This window comes from Scatophagus argus, chromosome 14 (genome assembly GCF_020382885.2).
Source record: "Scatophagus argus isolate fScaArg1 chromosome 14, fScaArg1.pri, whole genome shotgun sequence".
Classification (NCBI taxonomy): domain Eukaryota; kingdom Metazoa; phylum Chordata; class Actinopteri; family Scatophagidae; genus Scatophagus; species Scatophagus argus.
The window spans coordinates 10074659-10088472 of record NC_058506.1 but is presented as its reverse complement, the minus strand read 5'-3'; the positions used below and the strand labels follow the sequence as shown (position 1 = coordinate 10088472).

At 41.3% G+C, this 13814-nt stretch overlaps 1 protein-coding gene across 6 annotated transcripts; it reads right to left on the bottom strand.

Annotated features, from left to right (window-relative positions):
* LOC124070260 (7SK snRNA methylphosphate capping enzyme-like) lies at positions 1-13814 on the bottom strand. 6 transcript variants are annotated; one of them, XM_046409987.1, is made up of 7 exons: positions 13555-13814; positions 11860-12220; positions 9316-11174; positions 6742-6960; positions 6473-6596; positions 6316-6377; positions 1-19 (listed from the first exon to the last, which is right to left on the bottom strand). In XM_046409987.1, the coding sequence occupies exons 3-6, from the start codon at positions 11125-11127 to the stop codon at positions 6343-6345; spliced, it is 2190 nt and encodes a 729-aa protein (XP_046265943.1). In that variant the 5' UTR covers positions 11128-11174; positions 11860-12220; positions 13555-13814; the 3' UTR covers positions 1-19; positions 6316-6342. The 6 variants fall into 6 exon arrangements, with proteins under 6 accessions (XP_046265943.1, XP_046265942.1, XP_046265939.1 ...); XM_046409986.1 differs by lacking the exon at positions 1-19 and adding an exon at positions 3958-6235; XM_046409983.1 differs by lacking the exon at positions 1-19 and having other exon boundaries at positions 3958-6377; positions 11730-12220.

Genomic DNA, 13814 nt, shown 5'->3' with positions numbered 1-13814 from the left:
TAACTGACACAGCATCCTTCTGGATAAAACATTGCGGGCAACTTAATCAATCTCTTTTGGACTTCTAACATGCTGTGGGATCTGAGTGCTTTTGAAGTGGACTTCATATGAGCAGCTGTTAGCTGCAGCTGTAATCCTATTGCCTCAAACTTTGTGTAACTGATCCTACATCCCATGTTTCATTAAAAATCCTTTGTGAAATGCTGTGTCACCAATAAACGCATGAACATCAGTTTACCCAAGTTTGATTTGTTGCTGTTTAGTCAGGATAAGCATCCACCAGCTTTCTAGTTATACCGTCCAAAATGTTATGCAAAGCAGTTCTTTCACTTTCCATCTGAAAAACATCTAAAATGCAGCGTTAACACTTCCATGTGCAGCACACTACCCACTTGGCTTGACCTTAGAGGAATAACAGCATGAAAAGCAGACTGAGTTGAGCTCTGTACTGATGGGGGACAATAACGGTCAAGTGACTGACCCAAACAGCTGTGATGGAATTGAGCTTTTGTGAATGAAGTGTTATGTCTCTTGTCTGTGTTTATGTCATTTCACCATTCTGTCTGTCTGGACAACATTGTCTGGGACAGACGGACAACGTCACAAACCACCAGTCACGATTGCAAAGCAAATTCATTGTCACACTGACTGCCTGTCTGTGACTGTAACAAACGTCTTTGTTCGGCTTGGTTTTATTTATTTTTTTGTTTGTTTGTTTGTTTTTTAAGGAAGCAACATGACAGTTAGATAAAAACAAATATACCCACCTCATAATGAGCCCCCCAAAAAACCTGTGAAAATAAATCATAAAACACTGACATCCAGTAACCAGCTAACTGTATGATCCACACTTTTGACCATCAATCTGGTCACAGATTGTTGCAACAGAGTTTTCTGAACCAGGGTCTGAAGATGGTCGATCACAGGCCTGGGCTCGTAGGTGTTAAAGGCATGGATGCAATTTGTAAACACGACCCACTGCATTGTGTCCTGCATTGTCCTCTGGTCTGAATCTTTGTGCTATTCAGAGAGCGCAGCGTGACCGAACTACAAAGGGGTAAACCCCCACAAACCTGTTTACACAAGGCTGTCTGTCTTCACAAAGCTGACAGCAACAGCTTAAAACACAGAGTTATTACAGGATAGGTGTCACAGTGTGCGGAGCAGAGAAATGAGCATATGTCATGTAGTGTGAATATGCTTTTGGGCAGCTGAAGGTTAATTTCATGATACTCTAGGCCCAAATTAATTGAATTCAGCAATCATTAAAGAAGTGTGTAAAAATCTCATGGATGTTGGGTCTGAAGACGGTCTTTGACCTGATTTCATTATTAATATTTAGTATACAGTACAAATTTACAACTGGGGCATTCACTTGTGCAAATGTTTAAGTGTATCTTCCTCTATCATTCTGGTCATTTTTATGCCAGAGGGTGAATTTTTGCCTCAATTTTTGTCTGAGCACTCCGAATAACACTGTCTTTATTCACTGTTCCCTCGGTCTTAACCAGTCTCTCAGGCCAGGTGCCACCTCGATCCCCCAGAATGATGGCATCATCCAGGTGATAAGCACCACCTGAACCTGAACTTTAGCTTTAATTTGACATTCAGTCAAGAGTTGAACTTGATATGATAAACTCAGAGAATAATTCCTAAGGCTCTTAGAGTCCATGAAGAGTCATTATACAAGTTCTAAGCAGAATGTCATAAGCATTTCACTTTTACAGCCTCTAAGGCCTGATTGACGGTAAGTTGCTCTTCTAGCAGGTTCTCCTATTAACAGTGGATATTTCAATCTCCTGTCCAATGTTTCTACAAGCTTCCCCTGGTTAGTTTTTCCCTGCAGTCGTCTGAGCTTGTTTCCTGTAGACTGGGATTGGTTTTTGCTGCTTGATCATATCCTCTCAAAGGAATTTGCTGAAGGAAAGTCTTTAGTGAGCGACCGTAAGAATGCAAGCATGTAAGCCTCGTAATGTCAATACAGAATATCTCAGCAACGGGTCTGAATTCATGTGATGAACGAATACTCACAGATACCAATGTACCACACACCAAAAGTAACATTATGAACAGGATTTACTTCTGACTCGCCACTTCCTTCAAAGTAGGTTACTAATCCCTTTACAGACGCTGTAATGATAACTAAAACATGAACACCTATTGGCAGAACCCAACCATTGCTCGCTACATGTTACGTATCAGAGCAGTTTCTGAATACAGGACACTTGAAAGGGAGCAAAATGTGAAAAAGCTGGTATGGCAGCCCAACAAAACCGCATTTCAGAGCTTTATAAGTCTGCAATGCCTGTACCTAATTCCACCCAAAAAAACATTTCAGTAAAATTAGCTTACAAGCAAATACTGACAGCTGACCACCAAATCTGGAACCACTTTTAATCAATTAAAACGTTCAAAGACAGAGAAACATTCAGATATAAGCTTGTGGTTCAGAGAAAATGAAAAGCTTCCCTGACAGAGGGGGCATTTTATTCACTTACAGTTTATTTTCTCAGAAAACTGATTCAAAGAGAGTTGAGGTACAAGTAAGACATCAACTTAAACTGCAAAAATGTACTCAACTAGTTTGATTACCACAAGTTAAATCAGTGCAAAATTCAACATGAAGAGATGAGTTTTAGTGCCAAAACAATTGTACGACCCTTGAGTTTATGCATTTTTTCGCACTACGAAGAGTTTCGGCTGTTTCACTTCAGTTGTAGAAAACTTGTACGTACGTCCATGTTAGAAAACCACTAAAAACTATGAGACGCAGGAACACAAAGGCAAATTACAGCTGTTGTTTTGTCAGAGCTTAACTGTGTTTCTGAATTATTTTACCAAAATTTCATTGCTAATGCCGCTCGAATTCTGTAACTGGGTACAGCCACAGGTTTTAAATTTTTTGATTTTTAATACTTAAATAATTTTTTAAATAGTTACCATTAAAAATGGCTCTGTTGTTAAAAGATTTTTTGGCATGTTATATGTTAGATTGTAAAAAATGTGAGCTTAGTGTTAAGTCAGACATCTGTGGCTGATCTGTTGCACAAAGGATTACCAAATCATCTGCACAATATTGTTAAATAAAACCCAAATAACCACATGCTGTAATTTTTTCTTGGATGGGCTCCCAGTCTTCAAGTTGCAAACACAAAACATGTAAATACATAACAACAAATAAAAAACATAATAGGATATGCTTTCTCTGCAAATTATTGTCATATTTACGTTTTGTTTTCTTTGCAACATGAAAACCTGGCCTCTAAAACTACACTCAGATTGTAGTAACTACAATCATTAATGATGGTAGTAATTTTTGCTAACTAAAATGGCAGAATTAAAAATCTGAAGAGCAAATACTGCACAAAAATGTGTAATGTGTAATTTAATTTCATAAAAATGAACGTCATTGATTTCGCAACACTTTGTGCAAATCTACAAAGGGAAGTACATGAAGTTTATACAACACTGTATGACAACATGCGCTTTCACATTGCCAGCGAAACAAGATTTAACTTGGATACCTTAACTTACAAGTCAGGCCTATAGGGTTAAAATCTGTAATGCTGCTGCTGAGACAGTAAGGTGCAGAACACAACTTGTTTCTCAGAAAAAATACTCACTATGTTACCCGCAAGGAGGAAAAGAAAACGTTTGCTAATAATGCAAATGCCCGTGAAATTACAGCAGTGGGCTGATTCAAGCCTGAGAAGCTGATTGTCTTAGCTTCAGAGAAAGACGTGATTCGGTGCCCTGTGTCTGATGGGCCAGCTGTTGTTGAGGCCAGTTCACTTTCAGTTCAAAATGTAACCTGAAGCTTCACGTTTTAGTTGAATCAGTGTTCCATAACGTCCTCTAAAAGGTTTGATCGGAAATGCATTCAAATCTTCAGCATTCTGAAGAACGTCAAAATGTCATGTCAAATGAAATGAAATGACAGTGCACTGACAACAACACTCCTTTCAAACAGTTTATAAAAAAATAAAGATGCCAATCTAACAATCCGTGTGCCTGCCAGGACAGAACAATGCAAACACATCAGAACTTTGTAATGTACATATTAATTTGTTGTTACAGAGCTGATTTAGCAACAAAAATTCTGACCTGTGACGCACTCAGAACTTGGCAGCAAACATTTTAAAAGAGGACAAAAGAAGAAAAAAAAAATTCCACTGGAAAATGACACGAGCCGTTAATATTGACACCAGTAAAACAAAATTTGCAAACTTATTTACATCAATTACTTATTAACACAGAAATGTGTATCATCTGTCATCTCCCATCCTTGTATCCCATATGCTGAAGCAGTCTCAAAAGAAAGAAGAAGGAAAAAAAAAAAAGATTTTCCGTCCCAGCCACTTAACATGAAAGTTTGTAGAAGAGCGGCATACAGCGCACACCACTGAACATACACTCACAAACACTGACTACCTGCAACTCATAAGTGTCCTCATTAGGCCAAAGACCAAGATGATGATGGCATATTTTGTCAAATTCAAGAGAAAAAGACCCATAAAATATTTTGGCAGCACGTCAATACAAACAGCATATTAACGGTATAAAGTCAAACAATTTCGGTACTTTTAGAAACAACCCATTTTGTACAATTTTTTTGTTAAGCTTTATAGAATTTGAGTCTAACTCAGGAGTTAGAGAAGTATTACAGGTGAATCTGATGCTGTTTGAATTGATGCCGGTCCAGTAGAGATAAACCGAGCACACAAAAGAATGTGTGTGCGTGTGTGTGTGTGTTCATACAGCACTGAAGAAGCTGTAGTAACTCTGTAATAACAGGCTTCTGAGTCCATTTACACTCAGTCAAGCACCTCATGAGTGACATTGTAAACAACAGATAAAGGAGGGCTATGGCTTAACGGTCATTAGAGAAAGAAATAAAAAAAACAAAACATGCCATGCTACAGGTCTACCTTGCAAAATAGTCCTTGTGCTGAATTACTTTGAGCTGAGCCGACACATGGGTGTCACCACAGCTCAAATGTGCATCCTAACATTTGGATGGAGCACCAAAAAGACCCATAAAGTAATTTGTAGTTTCCTAAATGATTCATACTTTCATGTAAAAAACAAAGACCTGAAGGCAGAAAGTTTACATTCAGAACAGCCAAATCTCCTTTCTTGAAAATGTAGACATCTCATTTTTTAACTTCTTTCTCTTCCCAGTGGTCGTACACCTGCTAAAACTAAATACTGTCTCCATGTTATAATTACAGAGTCTAATATTCGAGGACTACAACAGAAACAATACCGTCAAAAAACAAACAAACAAAAAAACTTGGCAGTGCACTGGGTAAGCTATCACTATTTCACTAGTTAGTTTGTTGATTTGGCTGTTTTCAATGCATCTCCTCATAAGGGTTGTGCATTTTAGGAGATTTTCATCTAGACCCATTTCAAAATTTAAACTCTTACATTTTCTAACACATTAAAGTTCATTCAGCTCTTAGGCCTATTTTGCAAAATAATGACGAAACAACTTAAGGCTGGGAGATAGGACAAATACATCATCATACTGAATCTAGGGCTGATGGAATTTATTTGGCTGTTTTAAATTCACCACAATATATGCATTTATATGTCTCTCGCAACAGGATTCAAGGCTTCAACCTGATGCAGCTACTGAACCACTAAGAGCATAATTTCAGTGCCATCAGTAGTTGGAAACGAAGCCAGCAACATTTCATCATTCATCTGATATCTTAAACAGCATAACACACACTACCTGCACTCCAGTGAGGCCTGTCAGGAGACCTCATGTCAGTATGAACTGATAATGGCTTTCTAATGCAGTGGTATCCTGCAGCTTCACAACATACAGTTGGTCACACGGAGCTACACCATCGGTCTCTGTCCTATCACCCAACCCTAACATATATAACAAATGTATGGTGATGTGGTGGCACAGAATAAAGTTGCAAAAGAAGAGCAATATGGCCCAAGATACTAAAACACGTTATGGCCATGCATCAAACTGAGGCATCATCAGCGCTAAGACATTCCAAGGAAATGATGAGATGAGCACCTCTTCCACAGTCTGGCCAAACTGGGATGTGGGGAGTCCTATCTGAGTTCACTCCATACTTTTAAGAATTTGAAGTCCCAGAAGATTCTGATAGGTGCCTCTTCTCCACAGATCATCTTCACGAGATGAATTCCACTTTTGGTCCCATTCTCCTTTCTGAATGTCATCATCAGCCCTGCTTAATAGCGGGAGTAACTGTTATGGATTCAGAGGATTCCTCACAGTCCGGAGCAGCTGGCTGACTTGTATGTATGGTGGTGGTGTAGGCTACTCACATTCAAAGATCTTCAAGGCAGGAGCGGTCATTTGTGAAATAAGTAGATTGGCCTCTGAAAACCTGTTGTGATGTGCAGAAGTGTTGAACATGACACCAAGCTACAAGGGTGAAAATGATGTGATGTATGAATTTGTTCTGACAAATAAGTGAATTACCTCTTACTGAACACTTGGGGGCCCCAAGGTACTCAAAACTGCTGAAGCCCACCTCCGTTGTAAGGTATGATGAAAACTGGTCAGGTTTGAGGCGGATACTGTGGTAATTCCTGCTAATACAATCCTGTCAAGCGAGAAGAAAAACAAATATTTGTTATACTTGAGCTAATCAAACCAAGCTTAAAAATCACTAAGGACACCTGGTATATAACCCTCTATTACAAAAGTCATGGTTTACATCAAACAGGCTTGCTCTCTAGGCTTCTTACCGTCAACTTCCTCCTCCTCACGTAGGACTCCCAGGGCTGTGGCTCCAGGATAAACATGCCCCCAGGACGGAGATGTCTGTAGACTCTCTTGAAGAGCCGCTTGAGGCCATTGTCTCCCCAGTTCAGGTGAACCCATTTGGTGACACTCAGGCACATGATAACGTCGTATTCTGGCCGCTGAGTTGAGAGAAGATTATCGTTCTCCAGTACATAATTGGCCTAAAGGAGAGAAGAGGTCCAGTGAGAAAAAACATGGCTTTGATAAGGCACGTTTAATTTGGTTTGACAAGTCGATCCCTCTCATTCACAAGTCATCACTTGTATACCAGGTAAGTTCCAGGTCAGGATGACAACCCTACTACTGTTGGTGAACAGCAAAAGGAAAGATTCTTTTTAGGTTCTGGACAGATGAAGTATAAAACAACAGCTAAAAATAGTCAACAACACCGAGATGCCGCAACTAAAAATTTTTAATGGACCATATAATTATACATTAAGTAATCTTCCAATGGAGGCTAGTAGCAGAGCTGTGTAACACACAAACCCAAGAGCTATCGAGAAAGGAGACACACCGCATCTTACTGCTGTTCTGTGAAACCATGTGACTTCTAACTGGTGCCAAATTAATATGAAGGCTTGTGTAGAGAGGTCCTGAAAGGGATTTGTTCTAATAACCGACTTATTATTTCACATCTTTTATCAAGTAAAAACAGGCATAAACGTGAATATAAGGAGCTGTTTTCTGTTTTGCACCATTTTAATGAAATCACTGTTGGTCAGAGAAAAACTTCATTAGAAAAAAGTCAATGCTGATTAGTGAATGTTGAAAATGACCATTACTTGCAGTCTTATCACGGAGTGGACCAGCAGAAAAAACAGTTTACATCCTATTATCGCCAACATTACAAACAAGTGACTGTAAAGACTGGACAAGGCAAAAGGTCACAGTTACAGTACAGAGATATTCCTGACTATAATTTCACTGTCTGATTTAAGAGCCCGAGAGAAGCATGGACTGTTATACATGATTACTGCTGAAGGAGAAAAAGCAGCACAAAGGACAGAAGAACAGAGTTGAAGACTAACAGAAGGAGAGTGTTATTTGATCTGGATTCCCCTTCAACAGAAGACAATGGAGGAAGTTTAGGTAACCTGGTTATCAGAACGGATCTTATTCCTTATCAGGAAGAGAACAGGTGATACTAGCAATAGCTGGTGTTTGGATTCACACATGCACGAAAGGCCAGCCAAGGTCAAGATTTTCCTCCTTGTCACTCAAACTATATTTGGTAATTTTCTAATTTGGGAGTTGATGTGAACTTAGCATTAAGAAGTAACAAAAAACACCTGCTACATTAAATCAAATGAACCTCCCAACTTTCCAGACTATAACCTGATACCAGGGTGGGTTTGTCAAACAAATAATTGGCAGCCTGACACTTCTCCCTCAAATCCATCATGTATTGTGCAGGCTGAGGGGGCTCTGGAGCTCATATTGAGGCTTGCCACTCATTTGCAGGATAAGCTCTGTGCTGTACTGCCATTACATCCAATTCTCATAGCAGGGAGGAAGCAGTTATTAGTCTCATTCAGAAACACTATGCTTTCTGCATCTAACCAGTTCATGTCGCTGCCTACACAAAGCCTGTAAAGCCCAAGGCCAGTGGAGTGATGATACTTTAATAGAAATCACAACAATATAGCCCTTGCTGAGGAACATTTATCTCTGAAAGCTGCGGTTATATTTGTCAAATTCTCAGCCACGGGGAGATCATGACAGCGGATGCCCTTAGAAATGCTGCCATCCACATCACAACATCAATCTGATGAAAAAGACAGACTGCTTCCTCTTTCCTGCTTCCATCTTTCAGTTCCCAACAACTTCAGAGAAGAGTGAGCCTCTGATTGGAAACACACACACACTTAAGTATACAAACGTAAGAGTGGACAAACTAGCGGGAATTCCCTTAAAGTTAACATGAACCAATATCCTGAAAGATCTTTTCAACATCATTTTTAGATATAAAATTTTTAAGATTGATAAATGAATGGACACAATATTTTTATACATAGATCATTTTGCATGAAATTTAAAACTGCGACTCCTTTTCTGGGAACGTTAATAGCATATGTATATTGTCCAGATAAGCCCCATGGTGCAACCAGCAGGTTCCAGTAGAACTGACTGTGCTGTGACAATGTTATTCCTAATTTAGAGGCTAGACAATTATCATTATCAGTTTCCAGGGAGAACAAGTGGGCGCACACTCTCTATCAAGTCCTCTTCTTAAATCAGTCCTCCCCAGAGTGTTTCCTGTAACATGCAGCCTCACTCCTAATTAGTGTTTTGGATGCATTTAAAATGTTTTACAATGGATAAGGGCTTGTTTCTTTACATCATGCTGTTCACCCTGGTCTTTATGAATATATAAAAGGGAGACATAATGCAGGAAGTCTTCAATTGTGATATACAGATTTAGTTTTGACCCTAACCCAGGCTCCCAAAAGATCAGGTAATGGGGCAACATCACACATGCCACCACCAATATGTCCACACAGAGAATACCGTCTTACCTTGATGAAGGACACATTTGAGGGGAACTCCCCGGGCCGTGTCGTGGATGTTTCTGTTAGTGGAGGAGCAGCAATGGGCCCCCTGGAGATCCGTAAGGACACAGGAAAAGAGCAGCTCACAGAGTGATCTGCGGGGGGCAAATCACAATCTCCCTGCTCCATTTCCTCAGTTCTGCTGTCCTGCCTCTGGGTCCCTGTCTCATCTGTGTGACAGGAGTCATTGTCATTTACAGTCTCTGCAGGGCCACTTTCTCCTTTCACTGGTTTCCCATTTTCATCCCTGCTCTCAGCTTCATTGTGCTTTTTGTCTGCGCCTGTGTGACTTTCATTTCCATTCCTCTCCTCTTGTTTAGTGCTCTGCATTGCACGTCTGGCCTCTTGGGTCTGCAGTTCAGACAGATAATGTCTGATGTTCTTACGGGCTGCATGTACCAATCCACTGTCGATGTCCAGGCCCAATATGCGGGCAGGCCTTAGCATTTTGGCAATGTAGAGTGTTAGGTGGCCTGAGTTGCATCCCAAATCCAGAACATCTTTACCTTCAAACCATTCCGGACGAAGCAGACGTATCCGTGGGTCTTCACTATTGCTTGGGTTGCGGTAGCCATAATACTTGTTATAGTTCCCATACTGGAACTTCTTCTTCTGTTGCTCCTTTGCCTGGTTGTGGGGCTGCTGGTGTTGGCGACCTCCTGGACCTGTTTTGGGCCCACTCCTTGGTGTCTGGAACAACTGAGAGTTCCTCTGACCCCCTGCACCACAACTTCTGTCTCCAGATCCTGACTTTCCAAGTGGTGTAGAATGAGTCACAGGGGGATCCATTTTGCCAGAGTTGCGCCGACGCTTGCGTCTGCTTGTGTGCTGGTTTGGTCCCCCTGATACAGTGGAGGTGGAATCCTCCATAGTTACAGATGCCATCTCCTCCTTGCAGCTGGCTGAGTTGTCAGCTGAGTGCACATGGGAATCCCCTGTGACACTGGAGAAACTGTTGGACTCTTTGGAGACATCCAGCACAGAACATGAAGCTAACATACCTGGAACCAGTGCGGAGGTGCTTGTTTTTACCTCATTTTTTGCTGAATCTGAGAGGTTGCTCTGTGCAGCTGAGATCCCACTTACACCACCAACCCCACCTCCACATCCTCCTCCTCCATGGTGTCTGTTACGGTGTCTCCTCCTGCCACCACTCTTGAAGGGGGACACCAAAAAGCTGCTGTCTGCTATCCCACTGTTCAGGTTCAGTGGATCTGTGATGTCTCTGGGGATGAGGATCTCGACAGGATCTCGACTCTTTGCAGGTAACGGGGAGGATTTGGGTGTCTCTGCATTCAGTGCCCTGTTGACATCCTCATCCAGCAGGCTGTTGAGATTCAGTGGGTCAAAAATGTTCCCACCTAAGAGGAAATTTGTAGGCAGGACGGAGTCACTCTCAGAGTTGGCCCTTCGTCTCCTCTTGCCAGATGCCGGATGCTTGAAACTAGAGTTTGCTGTGTTGCGGCGCTTTGTTAGTTTTGTCTGTTGCTGTTGTTTGGAATGATGGAAGCTGTTCCTGCGACCAATGGTATTCTCATTCCCTCTGGCTCTCTGTCCGCTGTCATCTGAGTTTGTCAGAGTGTCAATTGTGCTGGTGTGTTTTGGTGAGGCTGCTGTACCCGGGACAGGACAAGCAGCTGCAAACTCGGGGGTGGCAGCCGTACCGTCCACCATCACAGATATAGTGCTGTAACCTCCACTGCATTCTGAAAGCTGCAGAGATGATGTTGAGCTGGCCTGTGGACTGCCAGTTTTTATACTATCCTCATCAGCAGACATCTTGTTTGGTTTCCAGAACTGATGCAGACATGGAAATTCTTCTGGATCTGAAAGTTGCAAAATAACTTAAGTGAGTGGAAAGCGCTGAAACACCCTTTGAAAGTATGATGAACAATGTCATAATGTCGTAAAATTAGGTTTCTCCATCTTGTTGCAATGCACACCCAGAACTGCAAAGTGAACTCATACAATTTTAATTTACACTAACAGCGACTATCTGATGACCATCTGCCAAGTATTGCTTAGTTCCTGGAACCTGCACCTCCAAGGTGCATGTGACAATAAGAGGGTCAGTTTAAGTTCAGCCGTGGTCAATCACATTGTATTGAGCGAGGAGAGTGAGTCAAATAACAATTTACTTCCGACATTTCCTGACATATACTCTGAAATTACACCATTATCGGAGTATCAGGGTATGTGACATAAGCACAATGTACACCCAGGAAAAGTTAAGGAGTCCCTGTGTTGGACAGTTACCTAGTTAGTTAGCAGGCTAGCTCCTAGCGTCTCTACCGCGGGCCAAAGACAAACGTCGACTAAACGTTCAGCTCCACTCCGGCCAAAAAGCGTTAACAGACAAACATTCAAGTTACGTTACCCACCTCGAAATGCTGCCGCCTGGACCCCCTCCCAAAAGCATGAGTCACATTTATGAAAGTGATACTATCTACCAGATGGCCACCTATTCGCGTACAGTCAACAGTGTAGTCACCATCAAACTAACAGTCTCACCTCACAGTTCTCCCCGCCTCCGGCCGGACTGTCACTAACGCGTACTCTCTCTACTCGAGCTAACGTTAGCGTAGCTAGCACACAAGTGTCCCTACATCAACACAACGGTGGCAAGCAGCACAAACACGCAAGCAACCACAGCGCAGATGTTCCGTGATAGTCTTTCCACGATAAAGGCTTCTCTCCCATCCAAACAGTCTCGCTGACTTCTTCAGTGAACTCCTAGTCGCCCAGCGTCAGGCAGGTTGGTGAATAAATTATTCCGTTCTCTGATAGAGTCGGCATGGCGGAGCATCCGGGCTTCAGAGCTGCAGCCCAAGATGACTGGGGCGGAGATCTCTGACTGGGAGGAGGACTCCATCTGTGGGATATTATAATGAGCCTCACTGATCTTCATGCTGGTTGAGGCTGCAACTACACATCGTTTTTCTTATAGATTAATAAATCAGTTGTTCATATTAATCAATACATTTTTCAGTCGTGTTTTTGTACAGAAGGTAAACTAGTGAAAATGCCTGAATAATAAATAATTGATATAGGCCTGCTGTTTTGCTTTTGATATATTTTAGGCTCACAATATAGTTTTTACTCCACATATCTGTGATTTTAAACATACATTTAATGTTTATGTTTTCACTTCCCTAATATTCTAATTAACACACTGGAAGACCTTCATTTAGGACCTATGCAGCCAGCCTCAGACCTTTACAAATATGTTTTCACTACATATATTGATTTGAAAAACATTCCAATTTTTACCTTATTTAACTAATAAGGATATCTGAGATATTCCACAACACCTGTAATTTCTAATGTCTATCAATAAATGCAACAGGCATGGACTAGAATTTTATGTTTCAGCGTGTGTTTTGAGAAGCTATAGTGAAACAGAATGATTACAGCCTTTTGCATTTTAAGATTAAGAAGATTAAGGAGGATAAATTTCCAAAACGTATCTTTTTCTATTATACACTTTTGTCTTCTGCCTGCATAGGTAGAGAACTGACCTATGGAATGTGGAGGTACACAAAATGAATGAGTATTTTGTTTACCACAACATCTCAGCCATGGCTACAATCCACAAATCAGTTGTCCGTGTTTTGCTTTTGATGACATACTTCATAGACAACTTCAAGGCCACAATCTACAAGGCAGGCTTGTTCACCCTATCATTTTCCCCTTGACTAGTGTCTGGAGTAAGCCTGAAATAAGAGCTCTGGATGGGAACTAAGAGGAAATTTTGCTGAGGTAGTGAGGTGGCTTCTTGTCTCTTGCATTTGCACAAAATTGTGGTCTTTCAGCATTGCTGAGTGTGATAAAGGCCAACACTGAAGATACACAGTGGTCCTGGACAAAGTTGACCAAACTTGGCCCGATCCAGATAAATATTGATCTGAATCTTAATCTCCTGGTGGTGAGGAATGAAAATTTTATGCTATAGCTAAATGCCATATACAAAAAGTTACATGTTTTATGCAGAGCTACTGCTTATGGTACTATGCAAAATGTCATATAAGCCCTATTCTGTTTAATGATCTTAGTGTGATCTTAGAGGTATAGAGGTGCAAGAAATATTTAAGTGTCACTCTGATGAACTTTTTTTTGCAGTCAGTAAAGCAGGTCCTCTGCTTACATTCTTAGACAACTGTCATCAGATCATCACAGCGTATCACACATTAACCAACAACAATTTACCATATCTCCCTCTGGGGAAGTCTCTGGGGTGTCCACTTTGTTTCCTTTGACTCCACTCAGTGTCCCCTGACCTTGTGCTGGTTGGACATGTTGGTTCCCTGCAGATTGTTGCTTCTGGTCAAACAGTCAACCATGAATGACAGAAATTCTCTGTGGCAAACTATACGGTTCAACCTCACTTGTCACCACAAACAGGACTGATCCTGTCATGCTCCATTTGCCAGTCAGATCTGTATTTGGAGAGCCTCTTTCTTTTTAAT

Coding starts and splice junctions, on each gene's coding strand:
- LOC124070260 (XM_046409987.1), bottom strand. CDS start 11,127: ATGTCTGCTGATGAGGATAGTATAAAAACTGGCAGTCCACAGGCCAGC. Junction 6,961..9,315: donor CAAATGTGTCCTTCATCAAG/GTAAGACGGTAT, acceptor TCTCTCCTTTAG/GCCAATTATGTACTGGAGAA. Junction 6,597..6,741: donor TGAGGAGGAGGAAGTTGACG/GTAAGAAGCCTA, acceptor CTCGCTTGACAG/GATTGTATTAGCAGGAATTA.